Raw genomic sequence first — 21,074 nt, 5'->3', positions numbered from 1 at the left:
GACCACCAAGATTATATGGCCTTCCAAAGATACACAAAGAAGATACACCCCTTCGTCCCATCGTCTCTACTATCAACTCCCCCACCTATAAACTGGCACGTTTTCTTGCTGATATACTGCGACCTTTCACTGGAAAAACCACCTCTGCGGGACTAAATTCTACTCACCTGGTATCGACAATCAAAGGCATTTCCCTGTCCCCAGACGACCTGCTTGTCAGTTTTGATGTGGTGTCCTTGTTCACCAAAGTCCCGGTACCTGACACCATCGCTATCATTGAAGACCTGGTTCATCAAGGACTGCACACTGATGTACCCCCCCTGGTGAGACATTGCTTAACCAACACATACTTCACCTGGAATGGAACTTTCTACAAACAAACTGAGGGCACCCCAATGGGCTCCCCCCAATCTCCGGTTGTAGCCAACGTATTCATGTAAAATTTTGAAACTGACGCCATCCAGACTGCCACTCTATGCCCGACCTTATGGGAGAGGTACGTGGATGACACCTTTGTCATCTGGCCACATGGCCAGCCTGCTCTAGACCAATTCCGCGACCACATCAATTCCATACACCCAGCCATCAGATTTACCATGGAGGTCGAAAAAGATGGCAAACTACCCTTTTTGGATGTCTTAATTAAAAGGAGACATGATGGTTCAATGAGCCACTCTGTCCAGGTCCGATTCAACACAATACACAAAATCCGTGATCTAGTTCCATCTGTAAAAGATGCTGTTCCATACATACAGTACCCGGGCGTTTACAAACTAAAGTGCCTCTGTGGTAGTAGCTACATTGAAGAAACCAAACGACATATCTCGGACCGCATCCGTGAACATAAAGCAGACTTGAAACACGGTAGGACGAACTCCTCTGCCGTGGCAGATAACTGTTATAATTCAGTGGGCTCACATGACATTGACCTCTCCAAGACGGAGGTTCTTTGCAAACCAACCGGCTACCATGAGAGATTCGTTCATGAGGCCATTCACATATACAAGCACAGAGACAATTTCAACCGAGAAGATGAATTCTGGCTTAGTAACCATTGGAAAGATGTTTTAAACCATTTCCATTCTTAAATAATTGTATTTTACGATGACCTTCAGACCGCAGCTCTTTCACCAGCATTGACTCTTAATACCTCTCACACCACGGTTAATGGTATGGTTTACAACATGGAGTATAATAGCGCCTCGCAGCTGTCTCTCTCCCCCTCCTCTGTTCCGACCTTGGATGAACTCGTCCGTCTGAACGGAGCCCGTAGCTATCCGTGTTGCTAAAGTTGAGGGTAAAAATCCACCCATATTTTCGCCATTATAAAAATATAAAAAAAACAATAAAATTCTCACGACGTTTCGACTGCAACACCAAGCAATCGTCATCAGGTGTGAAAACCAGAGCAAGAAAATGTTCTTGCTGTGGTTTTTTCTTGCTGTGGTTTTCACACCTGATGATGATTGCTTTGTGTTGCAGTCAAAACGTCGTGAGAATTTTATTGTTTTATATTTTTATTATTTTATTGTTTCTCTTCTACATGGTGGTGACTTTACCAAAAGAACCAAGAATATGAATCCCTGCAGTCACGGAAGCTTTGAATCAAACCTCCTGTGTTATTGGCAGAAAGGGCTAAAACCTATTCTTATCTTTCAATACTTTTGATACTGGCAAAACAATATTTCCCGATGGTGTAGCTGCTCACCCCCGAGATATCAAGGCTCCGATAGTACCGTTGTCCTTGTCCTGGTCACCTTTCGGCATTCTCTGGTGAGACACTGATGGGACTGGGCCATTAAGACGGCTGTCTCTGGTGCAGGCCAATACGTTTCAAAGACAGTGCATCACATACTACCAGAGCGTGATGTTTCCGTTTGCAAGTTCACCACAGATATGTGCGCGGTTATTTCGGACGTGATTGCTTGTGTGAGGTTTCGTCTGTTTTAGTGTTTGAGCATCTTAACACCTCCTGTTTTAGTGCCAGAAAGGGGTCAAGCCTATTCTTGTTTTTCACACGGTGACCGACTTTGTTCGACGGTAGCGATCGGGGCGGTACGTTGGAACTTTCTCTCGCGCCCCGCGTGGCCGACTGCGCTAATCGGAGGTGCGTGAGGAGGCCTCCTCCTTGGCTTTTGTCTCTGACGTTGCGCTCGCCAGCTGCCCCCCCCCCCCCCCCCCCCCCACGGGTCGAGCATGAGGCCAGAAAACTTTGAAGCGGCTCAAGCTTTGAGCTCTTTGGGACACCGGGGATGGCCTTCCTGAAACCGGGGAACGTTCGGCCAGTGCAGGACGTTTGGTAGCCCTGCGCCGCTGCGCTTGGGTTGTGAATGTTTGCACGTTGAACTTTTTCCGCGCCGTACGTAGCCGATCGTGCCAATAGGCGGTGTCGAATGGAGCGGCCGGCCGTCGCTGCTCTTGCCGCCGTCGACTGTGTAAATGTTAGCCGGTCGCGCCCGTGTCATCAATGCGGTCGTTTTGTTCTTTGCGTTTCCCACAATGCAGTGCACGAGATTTCGACGTCGGGGCCTTCCAGCGGAGGCGGCACCGCAAGTCCTCCGCGGAGCCGCGTGGCGACGGTTCCGCCCATCCCTGTGCAACTGCCGCAGGTGACGGTGGTGGTGACGGTGGTGGTAGCAGCAAGAGTGTTGGCAGTAGTGGTGGTGGTGGTGGTGATAGTGGTGGGGAGCGGTGGTACGGCGGTTAGCGCTACGCCGCGCTATGAACCCGGCGACCCCGAGTTCGATTCCCGCTCACGGCCAACACCGGTGACGATTATCTGAACCGGTCCTGGGACTCCTCTCCTAGGTCGACTCAGCCTCAAATAATTAGCTGGTACGGTGCGTAAAAACATCACCGCAGGCGGTCGGGCATGGTGCTGGCCACCCATCCCCTTGCGTGCCGTGCCGGCCTTCATAGCTGCTCGCGAACAGCACTTGCCCCTACAGTCTGTTAAAGGTTATACGGGGGGGTGGGGGATCTTTATATTTGTTGGCAGTGGTAGTGGCGACTGTGGTGGTGGCGTTGTTGTTGCTGATGGTAGTGGTGGTGAGCGGTGGCGGTTGGCGCACCGCACCTCCGATTAGCACGGTTGGCTCTGCACGGTTGGCGAAAGAGGTTCAACACTTGCAACGCTGCGCTCCACTCTTTAACGCCACCGCAGGACACGACCGACATGAAACCGGGAGACGCGGCGCCCGCTGACGGCGGCGAGGGCGGCACCCGCGAGCCCGCATTCTGTCCCCCCACGCTCGCCCACGCCGTCCAGTGGCCCCAGCTGCCGCCGGGCAAGACGGCGGAGAGGCCCTGTCCTGCGGGTGCCGTCGGTGAGTCCGCCCGCCCTCCGCCTCCGCCCGTCTCCCTCTGTCTCCCTCTGTCTCCGAGTCTCTATCTGCGTCTCTGTCTCTCACGTCTCCCTCTGTCTCCCTCTGTCTCTGGGTCTCTAGCTGCGTTTCTGTCTCTCACGTCTCCCTCTGTCTCCCCCTGTCTCCGAGTCTCTATCTGCGTCTCTGTCTCTCACGTCTCCCTCTGTCTCCCTCTGTCTCCGAGTCTCTATCTGTGTCTCTGTCTCTCACGTCTCCCTCTGTCTCCCCCTGTCTCCTGGTCTCTATCTGCGTCTCTGTCTCTCACGTCTCCCTCTGTCTCCCTCTGTCTCCGAGTCTCTAGCTGTGTCTCTGTCTCTCACGTCTCCCTCTGTCTCCCCCTGTCTCCTGGTCTCTAGCTGCGTCTCTGTCTCTCACGTCTCCCTCTGTCTCCCCGTGTCTCCGAGTCTCTAGCAGCGTCTCTGTCTCTCACGTCTGCCTCTGTCTCCCCGTGTCTCCGAGTCTCTATCTGCGTCTCTGTCTCTCACGTCTCTCTCTGTCTCCCCCTGTCTCCGAGTCTCTAGCTGCGTCTCTGTCTCTCACGTCTCCCTCTGTCTCCCCCTGTCTCCGAGTCTCTAGCTGTGTCTCTGTCTCTCACGTCTCCCTCTGTCTCCCCCTGTCTCCGAGTCTCTATCTGTGTCTCTGTCTCTCACGTCTCCCTCTGTCTCCCCCTGTCTCCGAGTCTCTATCTGCGTCTCTGTCTCTCACATCTCCCTCTGTCTCCCCCTGTCTCCGAGTCTCTATCTGCGTCTCTGTCTCTCACGTCTCCCTCTATCTCCGTGTCTCTGTCTCCCAAATCTTCCTCTGTATCAGTGTCTCTATCTGCGTGTCTGTTTCACATCTTCCTATCTCCATCTTTCTTTCTATTTATCTGTGTGTGTGTGTCTGTGTGTGTATCTGTGTGTGTGTCTGTGTGTGTATCTGTGTGTGTGTGTGTGTCACTGTGTGTGCGTCTGCGTGTGTATCTGTGTGTGTTTGTGTGTGTGTCTGTGTGTGTCTGTGTGTGTGACTCTGTGTGCGTCTGTGTGTGTGTCTGTGTGTGTGTCTGTGTGTGTCTGAGTGTGTGTCTGTGTGTGTGTCTGTGTGTGTGTCTGTGTGTGTGACTGTGTGTGTGTCTGTGTGTGTGTCTGTGTGTGTGTCTGTTTGTGTGTCTGTGTGTGTGTCTGTTTGTGTGTCTGTGTGTGTGTGTCTGTGTGTGTGTGTCTGTGTGTGTGTCTGTGTGTGTGTCTGTGTGTGTGTCTGTGTGTGTCTGTGTCTGTCTGTGTGTGTGTCTGTGTGTGTCTGAGTGTGTGTCTGTGTGTGTGTCTGTGTGTGTAACTGTGTGTGTGTCTGTGTGTCTGTGTGTGTGTCTGTTTGTGTGTCTGTGTGTGTGTGTCTGTTTGTGTGTCTGTATGTGTGTGTCTGTGTGTGTCTGTGTCTGTCTGTGTGTGTGTCTCTGTCTGTGTGTGTGTCTGTGTGTGTGTCTGTGTGTGTGTCTGTGTGTGTCGCTCTCTCTGCCCCCCGTCCCCTCGCTCTCCGTTTTTGCGTCTCATGCTTTTATTTCTGTAGAACTCTCTCTGTCTATCTCTCTCTACCTATCTATTTTCTCTGTCACCCTATCTCTGTATCTTTATCTCTTTGTGCCTCTCTCTCTATCTCTCTCTACCTATCTGTTTTTCTCTGTCACCCTATCTCTGTATCTTTATCTCTTTGTGCTTCTCTGTCTATCTCTCTCCGGTTGTCTATCTCCTGCTTATCTCAGTCTCTCTTTCTCTCTGTATCCACCCCCCCCTACCCATCTCCCTTTGTCTCGCTGTCTCAGTCTGTGTCTGTGCCTCCCTCCGTGCGGGGTGGGGAGCGGCGGTGCAGCGGTCAGCGCTACGCTGCGCTACGAACCCGGCGACCCGAATTTGATTCCCGCTCACGGCCACCAACAGCCAGTGACCATCATCTGAACTCGTCCCGGGCCTCCGCTTGGTCGACTCGGCCTCAAATTAGTACCTGCAGCGATTAGTAAAAAAACATCTCCACTGGGGAGACAAAGGCGGCCGGGCGTGGTGCTTGCCACCCACCCCTCTCGTGTGCCTTGACGGCCTTCATTCGTTGCTTCTCGCTAACAGCCACTTGGTGCAACGGTCTGTTAAGGTTACACGCGGGGGTCCTTTTGTCTTTGTGGAGTGTGGGAGGTGGTGAGACGTGGCTAGATGGGATGTGGGGCTCAAGCACCGCTCAGCAATGTTGCCTTGAGGATATCACGTGGGAAAACCACATCCAATCACACACATTCTCACCAATAGTGGAGTTTTTTTGGGGGGTTAGATCGTGTAAATGTATCAGTGTGTGTCCTTAAACGCGCCACCACCCGACGCAACCAACTAGTAAGGGTTGTCACGTCACTTGCCAATTCGTCACTAGTACAGCACTAGTGTGTAGTGTATAGTGTAGTGTATAGTGTCGTGTATAGTGTCGTGTATAGTAGTGTATAGTGTAGTGTATAGTGTAGTATATAGTAGTGTGTAGTGTAGTGTATAGTAGTGTAGTGTATAGTAGTGTAGTGTATAGGCTCCAGAGGATTATTTGTGTGTGTGTGTGTACTAGGGAGACAATGGTCTATGTAGGCTACAGAGGGATCTGTGTGTGTGTGTGTACTGGGGAGACAATGGTCTATGTAGGCTACAGAGGGATCTGTGTGTGTGTACTAGGGAGACAATGGTCTATGTAGGCTACAGGGGGATCTGTGTGTGTGTGTACTAGGGAGACAATGGTCTATGTAGGCTACAGAGGGATCTGTGTGTGTGTGTACTGGAGAGACAATGGTCTATGTAGGCTACAGAGGGATCTGTGTGTGTGTACTAGGGAGACAATGGTCTATGTAGGCTACAGAGGGATCTGTGTGTGTGTGTACTAGGGAGACAATGGTCTATGTAGGCTACAGAGGGATCTGTGTGTGTGTACTTAGGGAGACAGTGGTCTATGTAGGCTACAGAGGGATCTGTGTGTGTGTACTAGGGAGACAATGGTCTATGTAGGCTACAGAGGGATCTGTGTGTGTGTGTGTGTGTACTAGGGAGACAATGGTCTATGTAGGTTACAGAGGGATCTGTGTGTGGGTGTGTGTACTAGGGAGACAATGGTCTATGTAGGCTACAGAGGGATCTTTGTGTGTGTGTGTACTGGGGAGACAATGGTCTATGTAGGCTACAGAGGGATCTGTGTGTGTGTGTGTGTACTAGGGAGACAATGGCCTATGTAGGCTATAGAGGGATCTGTGTGTGTGTGTAATGGGGAGACAATGGTCTATGTAGGCTACAGAGGGATCTGTGTGTGTGTGTACTAGGGAGACAATGGTCTATGTAGGCTACAGAGGGATCTGTGTGTGTGTGTGTACTAGGGAGACAATGGTCTATGTAGGCTACAGAGGGATCTGTGTGTGTGTACTGGGGAGACAATGGTCTATGTAGGCTACAGAGGGATCTGTGTGTGTGTGTATACTAGGGAGACAATGGTGTATGTAAGCTACAGAGGGATCTGTGTGTGTGTGTGTACTGGGGAGACAATGGTCTATGTAGGTTACAGAGGGATCTGTGTGTGGGTGTGTACTTGGGAGACAATGGTCTATGTAGGCTACAGAGGGATCTGTGTGTGTGTGTGTACTAGGGAGACAATGGTCTATGTAGGCTACAGAGGGATCTGTGTGTGTGTGTGTACTAGGGAGACAATGGTCTATGTAGGCTACAGAGGGATCTGTGTGTGTGTGTACTGGGGAGACAATGGTCTATGTAGGCTACAGAGGGATCTGTGTGTGTGTCTGTGTGTGAACGCGTGCGTGTGTGGGTGTTTGTGCACACGCTGTGTGTGCGCGTGGATCAATCACGTGAGGTGGGGAGCGGCGACTCCACTGTTGGCGCACTGCGCTTCGAACCCGGCGATCTGAATTGGATTTTCCAGCCGCAGCATCGGTGGCGATTGATATCTGACCAGAGTCTTGGGCATCCCTTAGGTGAACTCAGACTAAATCGATGAATTACCTATATGTGCAAATGTGTACGATTGTGTATTGTGCGTGTAAATGTGTGTGCCTTCTTGTATATTTAAATGTGCGTGATTGGATATTGATTATGTGTGAGAGTGTGTATGTGTGATTGCATATTGATTATGTGTGAGAGTGTGTGTATGTGTGATTGCATATTGATTATGTGTGAGAGTGTGTGTATGTGTGATTGTATGTTGATTACGTGTGAGAGTGTGTGTATGTGTGATCGTATATTCGTATGTGTTGGTGGGCTATGAACCCATTGAACTGAGTTTGATTCCCGCTCGTGGCCAACATTGGTTCCGAACATACGAACCTACCCTGGGCTCCCCCGTGGTCTAGACGTTAACCACCTCGCCCGGTGGTCGTGGGTTCGATCCCAATGCTGACGCATTGCGGATTGAAGTTTGCATGTTTCTCTCCCCGTGGTCCCGTGGATTTTTCCCCGGGTCCTCCGGTTTTCCCCTCCACATTTGAGAATCGCCACGCATCGTTTGGGGCGTTTGGCCGCCGCTACAAATTCCCGCGCGGTGATCCACTTTCGCCAGAGCCGTCATTCGTTTGCCAGGTGACTCCTGAAACAAAGGGGCTGTACAGCTCAGTGGGCCTTACCCGGTGAACTGCTGCAGACGTTGTTGGCGGTAACGCGGCGCGCTTTGTAAACAGCAGCACCGGAGATGCAAAGGCGACCGGCCGCCCGCCCTATCGTGTGCCGTGCCGTCTCTCAGAGGCGTTCGCTAATGGCACTCGGCCCAGTGGCGTCTGTCAAGGGCCGCACGGGGGAACTTTGTCTCTGTGCGCGTGCACGCTTCAGGCACGGCGCTCTACACCTGCGATGCCGTCGCTGGAGCCTGGTCTGCCCGAGGGCCCGATTTGAGCAACTGCACTTCCGCCTGGGTGAACAGAATCGCGCAATGGGTGAGCCGTCAACTCCCTGCTGCCTCCTTCACTGGCCTGCCTCTCCTCCCTGCCTCACCTCCCTCCCTCCCTGCCTCTCCCTTCCCCCCATGTGAGACACCAATCGAGTCGTCATCATCGTCGTCACGGCCGTCGCAATGCCCGCAACGCCCCCCCCCACCCACCATCTCGTCTCCTCCGCTCCGTCTGTTCGGCGGTCTTCACCCCCCGCCTCGTCCGTCGCCTTCGGCTGCCGCCGTTCCGTCACGCCCGGCTGTCGCTCATCCGCCGGGCGTCGTTCCGTCACGGGGATGGCGTCCGTCAGCGAGCCCGTTCGTCCACTCCAAATCGAAATCGGACGCCTTCCGTGAATGATGAGAAAGTGAATCTTAAGAGAAGAAAAACTGTCTGAGCCGGCTAAACTATAGGGGATAGTAAACCTGATACAGCCACCGCGTTCAGCTTCACTCTGAGCTGGTGGTCTAGACAAGGCTGAGAACACCGTGACGTGCACCCGGGTGCACGTCACGGTGTTCCGTCAATCACGCTCCATGTTCCGTCAATCACGCTCCGTGCCGTGTTGTGCAGCAATGCACTGCACACCACAGGGCTCCGCTCCATGTTCCGTCAATCACGCTCCGTGCCGTGTTGTTGAGCAATGCACTGCACAACACAGGGATCCGCTCCATGTTCCGTCAAGCACGCTCCGTGCCGTGTCGTGCAGTGCACCTTGCACGCGCATCATAGAGACTCGTTACGTGCGGTCAGAGACTCCGGAGGGAGCGATGGTTGACAACCGGGACCGGTCAAACGGAAACCGGGCAGCTGGCAAACAAAGCCCGATTGCTCGTCGGCAGCAGCAGCAGCTGTTGTTGTTGTGTTGTTGTTGTGTGCGAGTCTGGAAATCGCGCGGTGTCTTTATATAATGCCACCTTCCCCCCTTACCCGCTCCCCCTCCTTTATGCCCCCCTCCCCCCCCAATCTCTTCACTCTCAGCTGCTCTGTGATGACGACGACGTTCCCCTGCTCTGTGATGACGACGTTCCCCTGCTCTGTGATGACGACGTTCCCCTGCTCTGTGATGACGACGTTCCCCTACTCTGTGATGACGACGTTCCCCTGCTCGGTGATGACGACGTTCCCCTGCTCTGTGATGATGACGTTCCCCTGCTCTGTGATGACGACGTTCCCCTGCTCTGTGATGACGACGTTCCCCTGCTCTGTGATGATGACGTTCCCCTGCTCTGTGATGACGACGTTCCCCTGCTCTGTGATGACGACGTTCCCCTGCTCTGTGATGACGACGTTCCCCTGCTCTGTGATGATGACGTTCCCCTGCTCTGTGATGACGACGTTCCCCTGCTCTGTGATGATGACGTTCCCCTGCTCTGTGATGACGACGTTCCCCTGCTCTGTGATGACGACGACGTTCCCCTGCTCTGTGATGACGACGTTCCCCTGCTCTGTGATGATGACGTTCCCCTGCTCTGTGATGATGACGAAGTTCCCCTGCTCTGTGATGATGACGACGTTCCCCTGCTCTGTGATGATGATGACGTTCCCCTGCTCTGTGATGACGACGACATTCCCCTGCTCTGTGATGACGACGTTCCCCTGCTCTGTGATGATGACGTTCCCCTGCTCTGTGATGACGACGTTCCCCTGCTCTGTGATGACGACGACGTTCCCCTGCTCTGTGATGATGACGTTCCCCTGCTCTGTGATGACGACGTTCCCCTGCTCTGTGATGACGATGTTCCCCTGCTCTGTGATGACGACGTTCCCCTGCTCTGTGATGACGACGTTCCCCTGCTCTGTGATGACGACGTTCCCCTGCTCTGTGATGATGACGATGTTCCCCTGCTCTGTGATGATGACGTTCCCCTGCTCTGTGAGGATGACGTTCCCCTGCTCTGTGATGACGACGTTCCCCTGCTCTGTGATGACGACGTTCCCCTGCTCTGTGATGATGACGACGTTCCCCTGCTCTGTGATGACGACGTTCCCCTGCTCCGTGATGACGACGTTCCCCTGCTCTGTGATGACGACGTTCCCCTGCTCTGTGATGACGACGTTCCCCTGCTCTGTGATGACGAAGTTCCCCTGCTCTGTAATGATGACGACGTTCCCCTGCTCTGTGATGATGACGTTCCCCTGCTCTGTGATGATGACGACGTTCCCCTGCTCTGTGATGATGACGACGTTCCCCTGCTCTGTGATGACGACGTTCCCCTGCTCTGTGATGACGAAGTTCCCCTGCTCTGTGATGATGACGACGTTCCCCTGCTCTGTGATGATGACGTTCCCCTGCTCTGTGATGATGACGACGTTCCCCTGCTCTGTGATGATGACGACATTCCCCTGCTCTGTGATGACGACGTTCCCCTGCTCTGTGATGATGACGACGTTCCCCTGCTCTGTGATGATGACGACGTTCCCCTGCTCTGTGATGACGACGTTCCCCTGCTCTGTGATGAAGACGTTCCCCTGCTCTGTGATGACGGGGTGGGTGGGGGGCGGTGGGGGGGCACTGGGGGAGGGGGGTTGTGAGCTTGGGGGTCGTTGTTGAATGACGAGTTGGGTGCCGTCCTCCTCCTCCCCGTACACCACCCCCCCCCCCCCCAGACGTTGGACCACTTGAGCCCCAGCTGCTCCTTCTGGAGCTACTCGTCCCACACCACGAGGGGCAACTGGTCGAGCCACGGCTGCGAGCCGCTGCCCAGCAACAGCAGCAGCGCGCACGCCGCCTGCTCCTGCGGCCACCTCAACAACTTGGCGGTGCTCGTGGCGAGGGGCCACGTCGAGGTGCCCAGAGATTCGGGAGGGGGGGGGTGATGGTGGTGCCCCTCGGCCCGCTGGTGGTGGCGGTGGTGATGGTGGTGGTAAAGTTTAGATGTAGTGGTGAGGGTGGTGAGGGTGGTGATTGGAGGTGATGGTGGTGTTGTTGGTGGTAAAGAGGTGGTGATGAGGGTGGTGATTGGAGGTGATGGTGATGATGGTGGTGGTAAAGAGGTGGTGATGAGGGTGGTGAGGGTGGTGATTGGAGGTGATGAGGGTGATGGTGGTGGTAAAGAGGTGGTGATGAGGGTGGTGATTGGAGGTGATGATGGTGATGATGGTGATGGTGGTGGTAAAGTGGTAGTAAAGAGGTGGTGATGAGGGTGGTGAGGGTGGTGATTGGAGGTGATGGTGGTGGTGATGTTGGTGGTAAAGAGGTGGTGATGAGGGTGTTGAGGGTGGTGATTGGAGGTGATGGTGGTGATGTTGGTGGTAAAGAAGTGGTGATGAGTGTGGTGAGGGTGGTGATTGGAGGTGATGGTGGTGATGGTGGTGGTGAGGGTGATGACGGTGGTGATTGGAGGTGATGATGGTGATGTTGGTGGTGGTCAAGTTTGGATGAGGAGGTGGTGGTAGTTGACTTGATAGTGGTAATGTTTATGTTGTGGGGGAGCGGTGGCCTGGCGGTTAGGGCGCTGCGCTACGAACCCAGCGACCCGAGTTCAATTCCCACTCACGACCACTAACTAATTATCTCAATCGACTCGGCCTCAAATCAGTAACTATTGCGGTGTGTAAACATCGCCACTTGGGAGACAAAGGCGGCCGGGCGTGGTGCTGGCCACCCACCCCCTCGTGTGCCGTTCCGGCCTTCATAGCTGCTAGTCGCTAACAGCACTTGCCCCTGCAGTCTGTTAAGGGCTATATTTGAAATCTCAATTGACAACTAATTTCTTTAAGCACTTTTTTCCGTTTAGTTTCCTTCCCCCGCACCCCCCACGAGCACGGCCGGCTACGGTACTTGGCCAAAGAAGTTCCCGATGCGTGCGTACGGCTGCCCACGGCACCCTCACACCCCTCCGTGTGTCCCGTGCCCGCGTATTGCCCGTGCGTGCCAGTACGGGCACCGCGCCCACGAGCTGCTGCTGCTGGTGATCACGTGGGTGGGCGTGCTGGTGTCCCTCGTGTGCCTCGCCGTGGCCACGTTCACCTTCTGCTTCTTCCGCGGCCTCCAGAGTGACCGCAACACCGTTCACAAAAACTTATGCCTCAACCTGCTACTCGCCCAGCTGCTGTTCCTTGTGGGCATCGACAAGACTCAGTACACGGTGCGCCCGCCCGCCCCCCGCTCACGTTTAGTCACTTGCTTACCACTTTCTCTATTTTGCACTCGCTCCTGAAACAAATTGTTTAACAGCTCGGGGGGGGGGGGGGGGGGCTTTGCCTGGGAAAATAAAAAAATAGTTCATTTTTGTTCATGATTTGTTTACCTTTCCTCTACTTTGCACTCCTACCGCATTGTGTTGCTTTAAGTAAACTCGCTGACACCTGTGACCCCCCCTAACCGGTGGACGTCTGTCAGAAAAGAGCTTCTTGGCTCATCGGATTCCTCCCTCCACGTCCAAATAAAGATTCAGATTCAGTGTAACGCCACCGCCGCCCGCCCGCCCGGCTGCCCCCCGCCACCGCGCCGGCTCCGCAGGTGGCGTGCCCCGTGCTGGCGGCGCTGCTGCACCTGCTCTTCCTGGCGGCGTTTGCGTGGATGTTCCTGGAGGGCGTGCAGCTCTACCTCATGCTGGTGGAGGTGTTCGAGGGGCGCCGCTCTCGCCGCAAGTACTTCTACCTCCTGGGCTACGGCCTGCCGCTCGCCGTCGTCGGGGTCTGCCTCGCCGTCGACCGCACGGGCTACGGCACCGAGCGAGCGTGAGCCCCCTGTCGTCCCTCTTCGCCGCCGGGCCGGCCGGCGCACCAGGCTTACTAACCGGAGCGCGGTGTCGCCGGTTCACGCCTGGTGTTGCCACCTGGCGCCCGGGCTTACTAACCGGTGCCCGGCCTTGCCGGCTGGCGCCCGGTCTCACCAGGTGTCCTCGCATACAACAAATGACACAAATGTCCCCCAATGTTACCAGATGGGTGCTCAAGTGCAACTGAACGGTGGCAAATGTTACCAGATGCCGGCAAATGAAACCGGATGCATGGACGCGCTATCCCGGCCTGTCAGGCTAACCAGGCGATCGTTTGTCCTCTGTTCCGCCTGCAGCTGTTGGCTCCGGACCGACAATCATTTCATCTGGAGTTTCCTTGCGCCCGTGGCCACCATCATCCTCGTGAGTTCCGTGCGTGCGCGTCGTGCCGGGGGTGGGAGATGGGCGGGCGGGTCGCCGTGTCTGCTGCTCGACATGCGCATAGCGTGACGGGTCCCGCGATGAATCTGATGCGATTCCCACGTTCGTCTTGAGCGTGAATTCCCGAAATCGTCTCGTGCCAAAATCCCGTCTCGTGCCCAAATTGCAGGCGGGCACCTCCGATTGCCACGCTAACGCCAGTACGTACGTACGTGCGTTGAACTTCTTTCCCACCGTACGTAGCCAACCGTGCTAGTCGGAGGCGCTAGCCCGCCTGCAACAGTCCGGCGCACGTGCGCGCGCGCTCTGCTTCGTGCGCGTGTCTGTTTCCCGTCCCATTTGTCCCCATGTTGATGCCTCCCTGCCGGTTCTAAAATTGTGACGTGAGCGTATCGTTGGGGGACGAGTTGCAGACGTGCCAGCAGCTTTCGTGCCTGTGGGGGTGTTTCGAGGATGCAACGTCGCTCCGTGCGGGTAGGGAACCAGAGAACCCGGAGAAAAACCCACCTTGTATACGACGAGGGGATAATGCTGCAACAACAACAAAACTCAACGCCACACGGGTGGATTCAATCCACTTGCACTCTACATCTGCAGAACGTGAAAACCACAGCAAATTTTCCTGCCGTGGTTTCCGCACTTGACGATGATTGCTTGTGTTGCGGTCGAAACGTCGTGAGAATTTTATTGTTTTGTATTTTTATTATTTTATTGTTACCCTTCTACGTGACTGTTCATGATTATTAATGAGGGGGGGCTGGTCAACGTGGAGTGACGTCACGAGCGTTACCGGCAGACATGATTATTGTAGGTAGAGGCATCCACTGATATTTACATCATTAAATTCACCCCCCTCTGATATTCGCACCTGATATGCTCAGTGACGACATCACCTCTACGCCTCCGTTTAAGACCAAAACAGCAGGAGGAATCCTCCGCAATTCTGGCTATCGCCTGACGATGGTGGCTGTTGTTGTTGTAATTACTGGCGAAACGTCACCCTGCTCGAATTGTAAATGTTGCTGTGGGTTTACTCTCGAACACACCGGTGCGCTGAACTAGCGACGAATTGTCAGGTTCTGTTTACGCGACAAAGCTTACTGATTGTCCGTGGTCGGGTGGGGGTGGTGACGGGCTTAACGACACGTAATCTAACCCAACAAAAAACAACGTCTTATGGACTTGTTGACTCGTATGCGCGGTGCGTGTGTGGTGTCACAGGTGAACTTCGTGTTCCTGCTGATGACTCTGTACAAGATGGTGCAGCATTCGGCGCCACTCAAGCCCGAGAGCATTAAGTGAGTGAGGTGGCCGGGTGTGGGGGGGGGGGGTTAGGGGGGAGAGGGGCGAGGGGGGGGTTCATCACTTAAAGCGACCGCATTTTCTGTGAGGTTCAGCCGGGACACACGGTGGGTGAAGCTGGCTGTTCCCGCGCCAGCCCACTCTTCACATTAGGGCCCTCCCTTGCCTTTTCGTTTGACCAACTGGGCCCCAGCCACCCGTGATTGCACCTGGAGTGTTCCGGTGTCGCGAGCGAATGTTGGTGGTTCTCAGCCGCGGTTGCCAATGACCCCTGCGCAAAAATGTAATTGTCGTTTAAAATTCGGGTTTCGCTTTTAACGAGCTCCGTCCAGCTCTCGGGGGACCATCGGTTCGCTTTGACCCACCGTGTAACGATCGCCCTTTGCAAGGGATTTATAAATCACGCGCCTGCTTGCATTAGTTTAAACCTTTCCCGTTCCGGTGATGTACGTAGGTGTAACGTCATCCGGTTTTTCTTCCGATTCCGTTCCCATGACCTACGTGTGTGTCGTCAAAACGAAACCGAAAGAAAAACTAAAATAAAATAACTTTATCGAGACCGTTGCTCCCACCATCCATCCCTTTGTCCATCCAATCCGTCTGACTCATCATCCAACCCGTCCCATGTAGCAAATGAGCTTTCCTGCACAGCAACAGAACTCCACGCAGTGGCGATGTCGGAGTGGGCCCTCGGTGCCCATAGATGATGCCCTCTCAAAAATGCTCGCGTTCGGTGACACCGACTGACAGCGCTGGCATTCCCACTGGCGGTGTGACTCCCGTGTCTGTGGGGCAGATGGTTTAATCGCTCCGTATGCGTTCGTCTCTCCAGCCATGCATCTGTCCGTTTGTCTGCTCGTTCATCCGGCGATCCGTCCATTTAACTGTCAGTCTGATCCACCTCCCAAAACGTCAATCTGTCTGTCCATCCATCGTGGTGGCTAGGAGATGTTAACTCCCTCGGCTGGTATACAGGAGGTCATGGGTTCGAACCCGACCCTGACATTGCCTGTTGCTGCTGCTGTATATTTGGAGCTTGAATGTTCTCCCTCTGTCTCATCATCATCATCAGCACGGTGGCTAGGAGATGTTAACTCCCTCGGCTGGTATACAGGAGGTCATGGGTTCGAACCCGACCCTGACATTGCCTGCTGCTGCTGCTGCTGTATATTTGGAGCTTGAATGTTCTCCCCGTGGTTGCGTGAATTTTTTTCTCGGGGTCCTCCGTGTCTTTTCCCTTCACATTAAGAAGCGTGTGCTTAGAGCGTTTGGCCGCTATAAATGTCTACGTTTTGCTCATGTGACAAACCTTACCAATTGGCTTGTCTTACTCATGGACTTTTAAATTTTGATTCTAATCTCACTTCTTCAGAACTGCATTTTTGTGTTTTTAGTTAGTTAGTTAGTCCTTCCCCCGCACCTCCGATGAGCACTGTTGGCTATGTACGGCGCGAACGAAGTTCAACGTTCAGAGCGAAACCTTGGATTGCGAGTAACTTGGTCTGCGAGTGTTTTGCAAGACGAGCAACACATTGTTTAAATATAAATATTCACTTGATGAACGAGCGAGGGTCTTAGCAATACGAGCGGCAGCACGTGTAGACGCTTCGTACTGCCGAGCGTCACGTGATCACAACTGACGTACGAGTGCTTTGGATTACAAACACGTTTCCGGAACGAATTGTGCTCGCAATCCCAAGGTTTTACTGTACGTCGATACGCACGTAACGTGTCGCGTGGGTCGGTAAGTTCACGACGACGACGATAATAACGACGATGACGACAACGCTACGCGATGGCAAATATTTACCACGGCGCTCGCTTTTTTGCCGGCCGTTGTTATCGTTCGTTTTTGTTCTTCCTTGCCCACAGGTCCTGCGCGCTGGGGGGCGTGGCGCTGCTGTGCCTCCTCGGCCTCACCTGGGTGTTCGGGTTCCTCTTCATCGACAAGGCCACTCTGGTCATGGCCTACCTCTTCATCATCTTCAACTCCTTCCAGGGCATGTTCATCTTCATCTTCCACTGCGCTCTGCAGATGAAGGTGCCCAACCCCCTCTTCCCGTCACGCCGTTTTTTTTTTGCTTCGACGTGGAAGTGCGCCCAGAAATCTTGACAACTCGTGAGGCCCACTGAGCTCTGTGGCTCTTTTTCAAAATCTTAAACAATTTTAAACTGGAGGCGGAATCCAAAGAGCCACAAAGCTCTTTCTCGCAGATGTCCAGTCATGGCACGGGGTCAGAGCATGACAACGCAAACTCCAAATATGCAGCAGCAGCAGCAGGCGTCGTCAAGGTCGAGATCGAACTCACGACCTCCTGTAGACCAGGCGAGGTAGTTAACATCTCATAGCCATTGTGATAATGATGAGAGAGACACAAAAAACTCCAAATATACAGCAGCAAGCGTCGTCAAGGTCTGGATAGAACTCACGACCTCCTGTATACCAGGCGAGGTAGTTAACATCTCATAGCCACCGTGATGATGATGAGAGAGACACAAAAAACTCCAAATATACAGCAGCAGCAGGCATCGTCAGGGTCTGGATCGAACCCACGACCTCCTGCGGACCAGGCGAGGTAGTTAACATCTCATAGCCACCGTGATGATGATGAGAGAGAGATGCAGACTCCAAATATACAGCAGCAGCAGCAGAAGCGTTGGCAAGGTCTGGATCGAACCCTGACCGTAACCCCTGACTCTAAAACGCAAGCTTCAACACCGTATAACCCTAACTCTAGGCCTGGCTTGAACTCTGACCCCCAACCCCTCGCCTCTTACCCGTGCAAGGTGTGCAAGGAGTACAGAAAGTGCTTGGGGCACGCCGAGTGCTGCCGAACCTGGGGCGACCACTTCTCTTACGACTCGTGGCTCTCCAGCAGCAAACGCTGCTCTTCCAACGTGCAGGTACGCACGCACGCTGCATGCACTACACACCATACACACACTACGCACACTGCAACAACAACAACAACCGCTGCTCTCCCAACGCGCAGGTACGCACGCACGCTACACGCACTACACACCATACACACACTACGCACACTGCAGCAACAACAACAACAACCGCCGTTCGCCACTAGGTGGTGGTGACGTCACCACGGCGCTTTGTGCCAGGCTTTGTGCACCTTGAGGCCACGTGAAGTGTCAAACGCCCGCCGGCAGGAGGTCACGGGGTAGACCCAGGTGCCACAGGTCGACTGACTGAGATGAGTGGCTGATGCACCACCAGCTGTACCCCCCTACTGTGCCATTTGCTGTGCTTTAGCCGCCCGGCGCTCCGCTCGTTGTTGTGAGCGTCGCTCCTCCCCCCTTCGTTGTTGTTGGAGGGCGACTGCCTCTAACTGCGAATAGTGGTTGTTGTTGTTTTGGCCCTGTTTGTTTTGGTTCATGTGTTGTATGTACAGTGCGTTGAAGTTTTTTCGCACCGTATGTATCCAACCGTACTAATCGGAGGTGCGGGGGAAGGACAACAAACTAACACAACGTGTCCGTCTGTGTGTCAGTTGGATGTCGGTTCGTGTATCGATCTCCCTAACCCTCAATTCCTCGATCCCTCTATGCACACCGGCCTACGAACCCAGTGACCTGAGTTTGATTCCTGGTCTCGGCCAACATCAGTAGCGAGTGACATCTGGGCCTCCTTTTAGCTCGACTCGGCCTCAGGCGAGTATTTGTCGCGGTGTCGTCTAAACATCGCCACTGGGGAGACGAAGGCACCGGGCGTGATGCGGGCCACCCCACCCCCATGCCGGCCTTCATAGGTGCTCGCTAACATGATAAATAGTTCACAACTTGTGGCAACCCACCGTCGTTGTTGTTGTGAAGCCGATTCACTGTTAGCAACTGCCCGACAGCGCCGGTTGCGCGCAGCTACCCGCGGCACGTCCGCTGCCCGTTTTTATTCGGCGTCTTGCGTGGATCGCTCGCCAACGGCGACGAGATCACCGGCGGTGCTGCCGAGGCAGCGATAAATTGGCGGCGTTTGTTCACTACAAGAGAGAGGTTTTGTTAAATTGCGTGTCGTTCCGAGTGGAGGGAGGGTGCGTGGCGCAACGCGTTACACGTGCGGCGATCCGACCCCCTTGAAAAATCAATCACGGCGGCTTTGCGATGATATTCTGCCCACTGTTTTTTGTCGAAACTTGTTATCAACGGAGGTGTGATTGTTGTTGTTGTTATTATTGTGAGCATTACTATGATGATATACCGTGGACTGAGTGGTTCCGGCTTGACGCATCCCACACCGATCCCGTGCGCCTACTCAAGATTGCGCTCGCACACTTTCCCCCTCCCGCCGTTGTTGATATTACTGTGAAATTGTGATTCTTGTTTAAACCTGTATTTCCTATAAACAAAAAGATAAAATTAAGCGCGCTGTCGTCGTGAATTCCCACGTGCGGTCAAGGGAGCGACGGAGAAAGATCAAGAGCTTTCCTTTGATATTAACTCCGTAATTGTGGAGAAAGATCAAGAGCTTTCCTTTGATATTAACTCCGTAATTGTGGATAACGCGTGTACAACGGAGAGTGAGGCACACACATTATAAATGTGGATTACATTCCCAACAGCATATGCGAGCGTATTATACAGTGACGTGGCAGCGATTTTGTTGGTTGTTGCGGATGTCCGGGTGTATTGCTAAGTCTAACAAAAGGGTCAGAGCCAGGGTCAGAGTTCAAGTCAGGGCTAGAGTTTAGGGTTGTGGTGTTATGGTTGGCGTTTAGGGTTAGGGTTCGAGTTGTAGTTGGTTATGGTTAAAGTAACGGTTCGTGTTGGGGTTAGAGTTAGTATCCGACTGGAGTTAGGTTTAGGGTTAATGTTAGAAACTAAACTAAATTATTTTAAATTTTGATTTAAAGCTTTCGTGACTGCAGTGATTCATATTCTTGGTTCTTTCGGTAAAGTCACGTTGAAGGGAAACAACAAAATAATAAAATACAAACAGTCATCATCAGGTGACTGATGATGACTGTTTGTGTTACAGTCGAAACGTCATGAGAATTTTATTGTTTTATATATATTTTATTATTTTGTTGTTTCCCTTCAACGTGATTTTACTGAAAGAACCAAGAACGTAATTTATTTTATTTTACCAGGTAAGGCCCACTGAGCCGTTTCAGCTCTTTCGCAGAAGAAGCCTGTCCATCACAAACGATGGTTCAACTAAGCTGCTTATCGCCTATCACGTGGACGTTTATAGCGGCAGCCAAATACCCCGTTACTTTTATTTTTTTATCTCCCCCCCAGATCGTCTGGCGACGGGCCCGAGAGACGCCGGCGCCCTGGCGATCGCGCCGCACAACGGCGTCGCCCGCGGCGGCGGCGGCGGCCACTTCCGCCTGAGCGGCCGCGACTTCGCGGCCGCTCAGGCGGCGACGCCAAGCCGAGAAGGAGGAGGACGACGAGGAGGAGGCGTCGGAGGAGGAAGGTATGCCAAAGCCGAGGGGGTGAAAGCAAGCGAGCCGACGAGGGTCGACGTCGACATCGGCGGCCGTGGCGGCGGCCGTGTTGGCAGCCCGATCCGGATCCCTCTGCCCCGGCTCGGGCGCTCCGCCGCCGCCGCCGCCGTGACAGACGGACGCGCTCGCTGGCGCGGGCTTCCCCTCCGCCCCCGCCTCCGCCCTCGGCGATCGTCGCCAGGGAGGACGTCCTCCCTCCTCCTCCTCCTACTTTCCCCTGCTCGCACCGCGCCAGGCGGCCGAGCTCTACGCTAGGCGGAGGGCGGCGGCAGGGGACGCGTAAATGTCTCGCGCTGATGATTCACCGGTGACGTTACGCAAACGACGCATTTACTAATGCAGACGTGTGTGCGTCGTTACGGGACACGTTGTACGTGATTGTACGTGAAGAATATTCAGAACGTTGGGAATAATGTCTTCTATTTATATATAATCGTTTATGTATATAATGTGCACTACCTCACTGCATTATGTCGTGTGTCCTGCATTGCGCAGTTAATATTGGTAATTGCGTACAAATGCACATTTTGCATTAACCAAGCAAGGGGTGGTAACTATTGCAAATAATGCGTAATTACGTTAAATAATTCACGTTTACAAATTCAATAAAGTACCAAATGACAGTTTGCAAATATTTGATTGATATTGATTCACTTTCAAATTCTTGAATAGACACTCATTGTATATGGTTTCATCAATATCAGAAATAAGTTTAAACTGATTGCATTGTCCAACATATTGCACGCTGATCAGATGATGCACAACTACTACGCCTTGCAATAAATCACGACCGGGGAACGGTCCGTTTGCGGCACTTCACTACGAACCTCGTGGCCTGAGTTCGAGTCCAGGTCACGGCTAACATCGGTGGCGAGGGATATCTGAACTGGCCCTGGGCTCCCACCTTCACCGACCTGCA

The 21,074-nt window shown here is 53.5% G+C and overlaps 1 protein-coding gene across 1 annotated transcript in view; it reads left to right on the top strand.

The window, feature by feature from the left end:
• The window catches only part of LOC116937332 (adhesion G protein-coupled receptor L3-like), a 40,782-nt gene extending 20,344 nt beyond the window's left edge, over positions 1 to 20,438 (top strand). Inside the window, exons 4-16 of the mRNA XM_076061872.1 lie at positions 2,506 to 2,609; positions 3,164 to 3,326; positions 8,189 to 8,292; positions 10,897 to 11,076; positions 12,168 to 12,377; positions 12,752 to 12,972; positions 13,310 to 13,376; positions 14,616 to 14,692; positions 16,569 to 16,737; positions 17,484 to 17,600; positions 19,102 to 19,222; positions 19,944 to 20,143; positions 20,271 to 20,438. Of these exons, the coding sequence (XP_075917987.1) occupies positions 2,506 to 2,609; positions 3,164 to 3,326; positions 8,189 to 8,292; positions 10,897 to 11,076; positions 12,168 to 12,377; positions 12,752 to 12,972; positions 13,310 to 13,376; positions 14,616 to 14,692; positions 16,569 to 16,737; positions 17,484 to 17,600; positions 19,102 to 19,222; positions 19,944 to 20,143; positions 20,271 to 20,438 (1,901 nt within the window). The remainder of the gene's footprint in view (positions 1 to 2,505; positions 2,610 to 3,163; positions 3,327 to 8,188; positions 8,293 to 10,896; positions 11,077 to 12,167; positions 12,378 to 12,751; positions 12,973 to 13,309; positions 13,377 to 14,615; positions 14,693 to 16,568; positions 16,738 to 17,483; positions 17,601 to 19,101; positions 19,223 to 19,943; positions 20,144 to 20,270) is intronic.
• The last annotated feature ends 636 nt before the right edge of the window (positions 20,439 to 21,074 follow it).

Source organism: Petromyzon marinus, unplaced genomic scaffold, assembly GCF_048934315.1.
Source record: "Petromyzon marinus isolate PM22_M1 ecotype Great Lakes invasive population unplaced genomic scaffold, UKy_Petmar_22M1.pri1.0 PM_G_Scaffold_44, whole genome shotgun sequence".
Classification (NCBI taxonomy): domain Eukaryota; kingdom Metazoa; phylum Chordata; class Hyperoartia; order Petromyzontiformes; family Petromyzontidae; genus Petromyzon; species Petromyzon marinus.
Note: the sequence above shows the minus strand (reverse complement) of the source record. Positions and strands in the feature narration are given on the sequence as shown.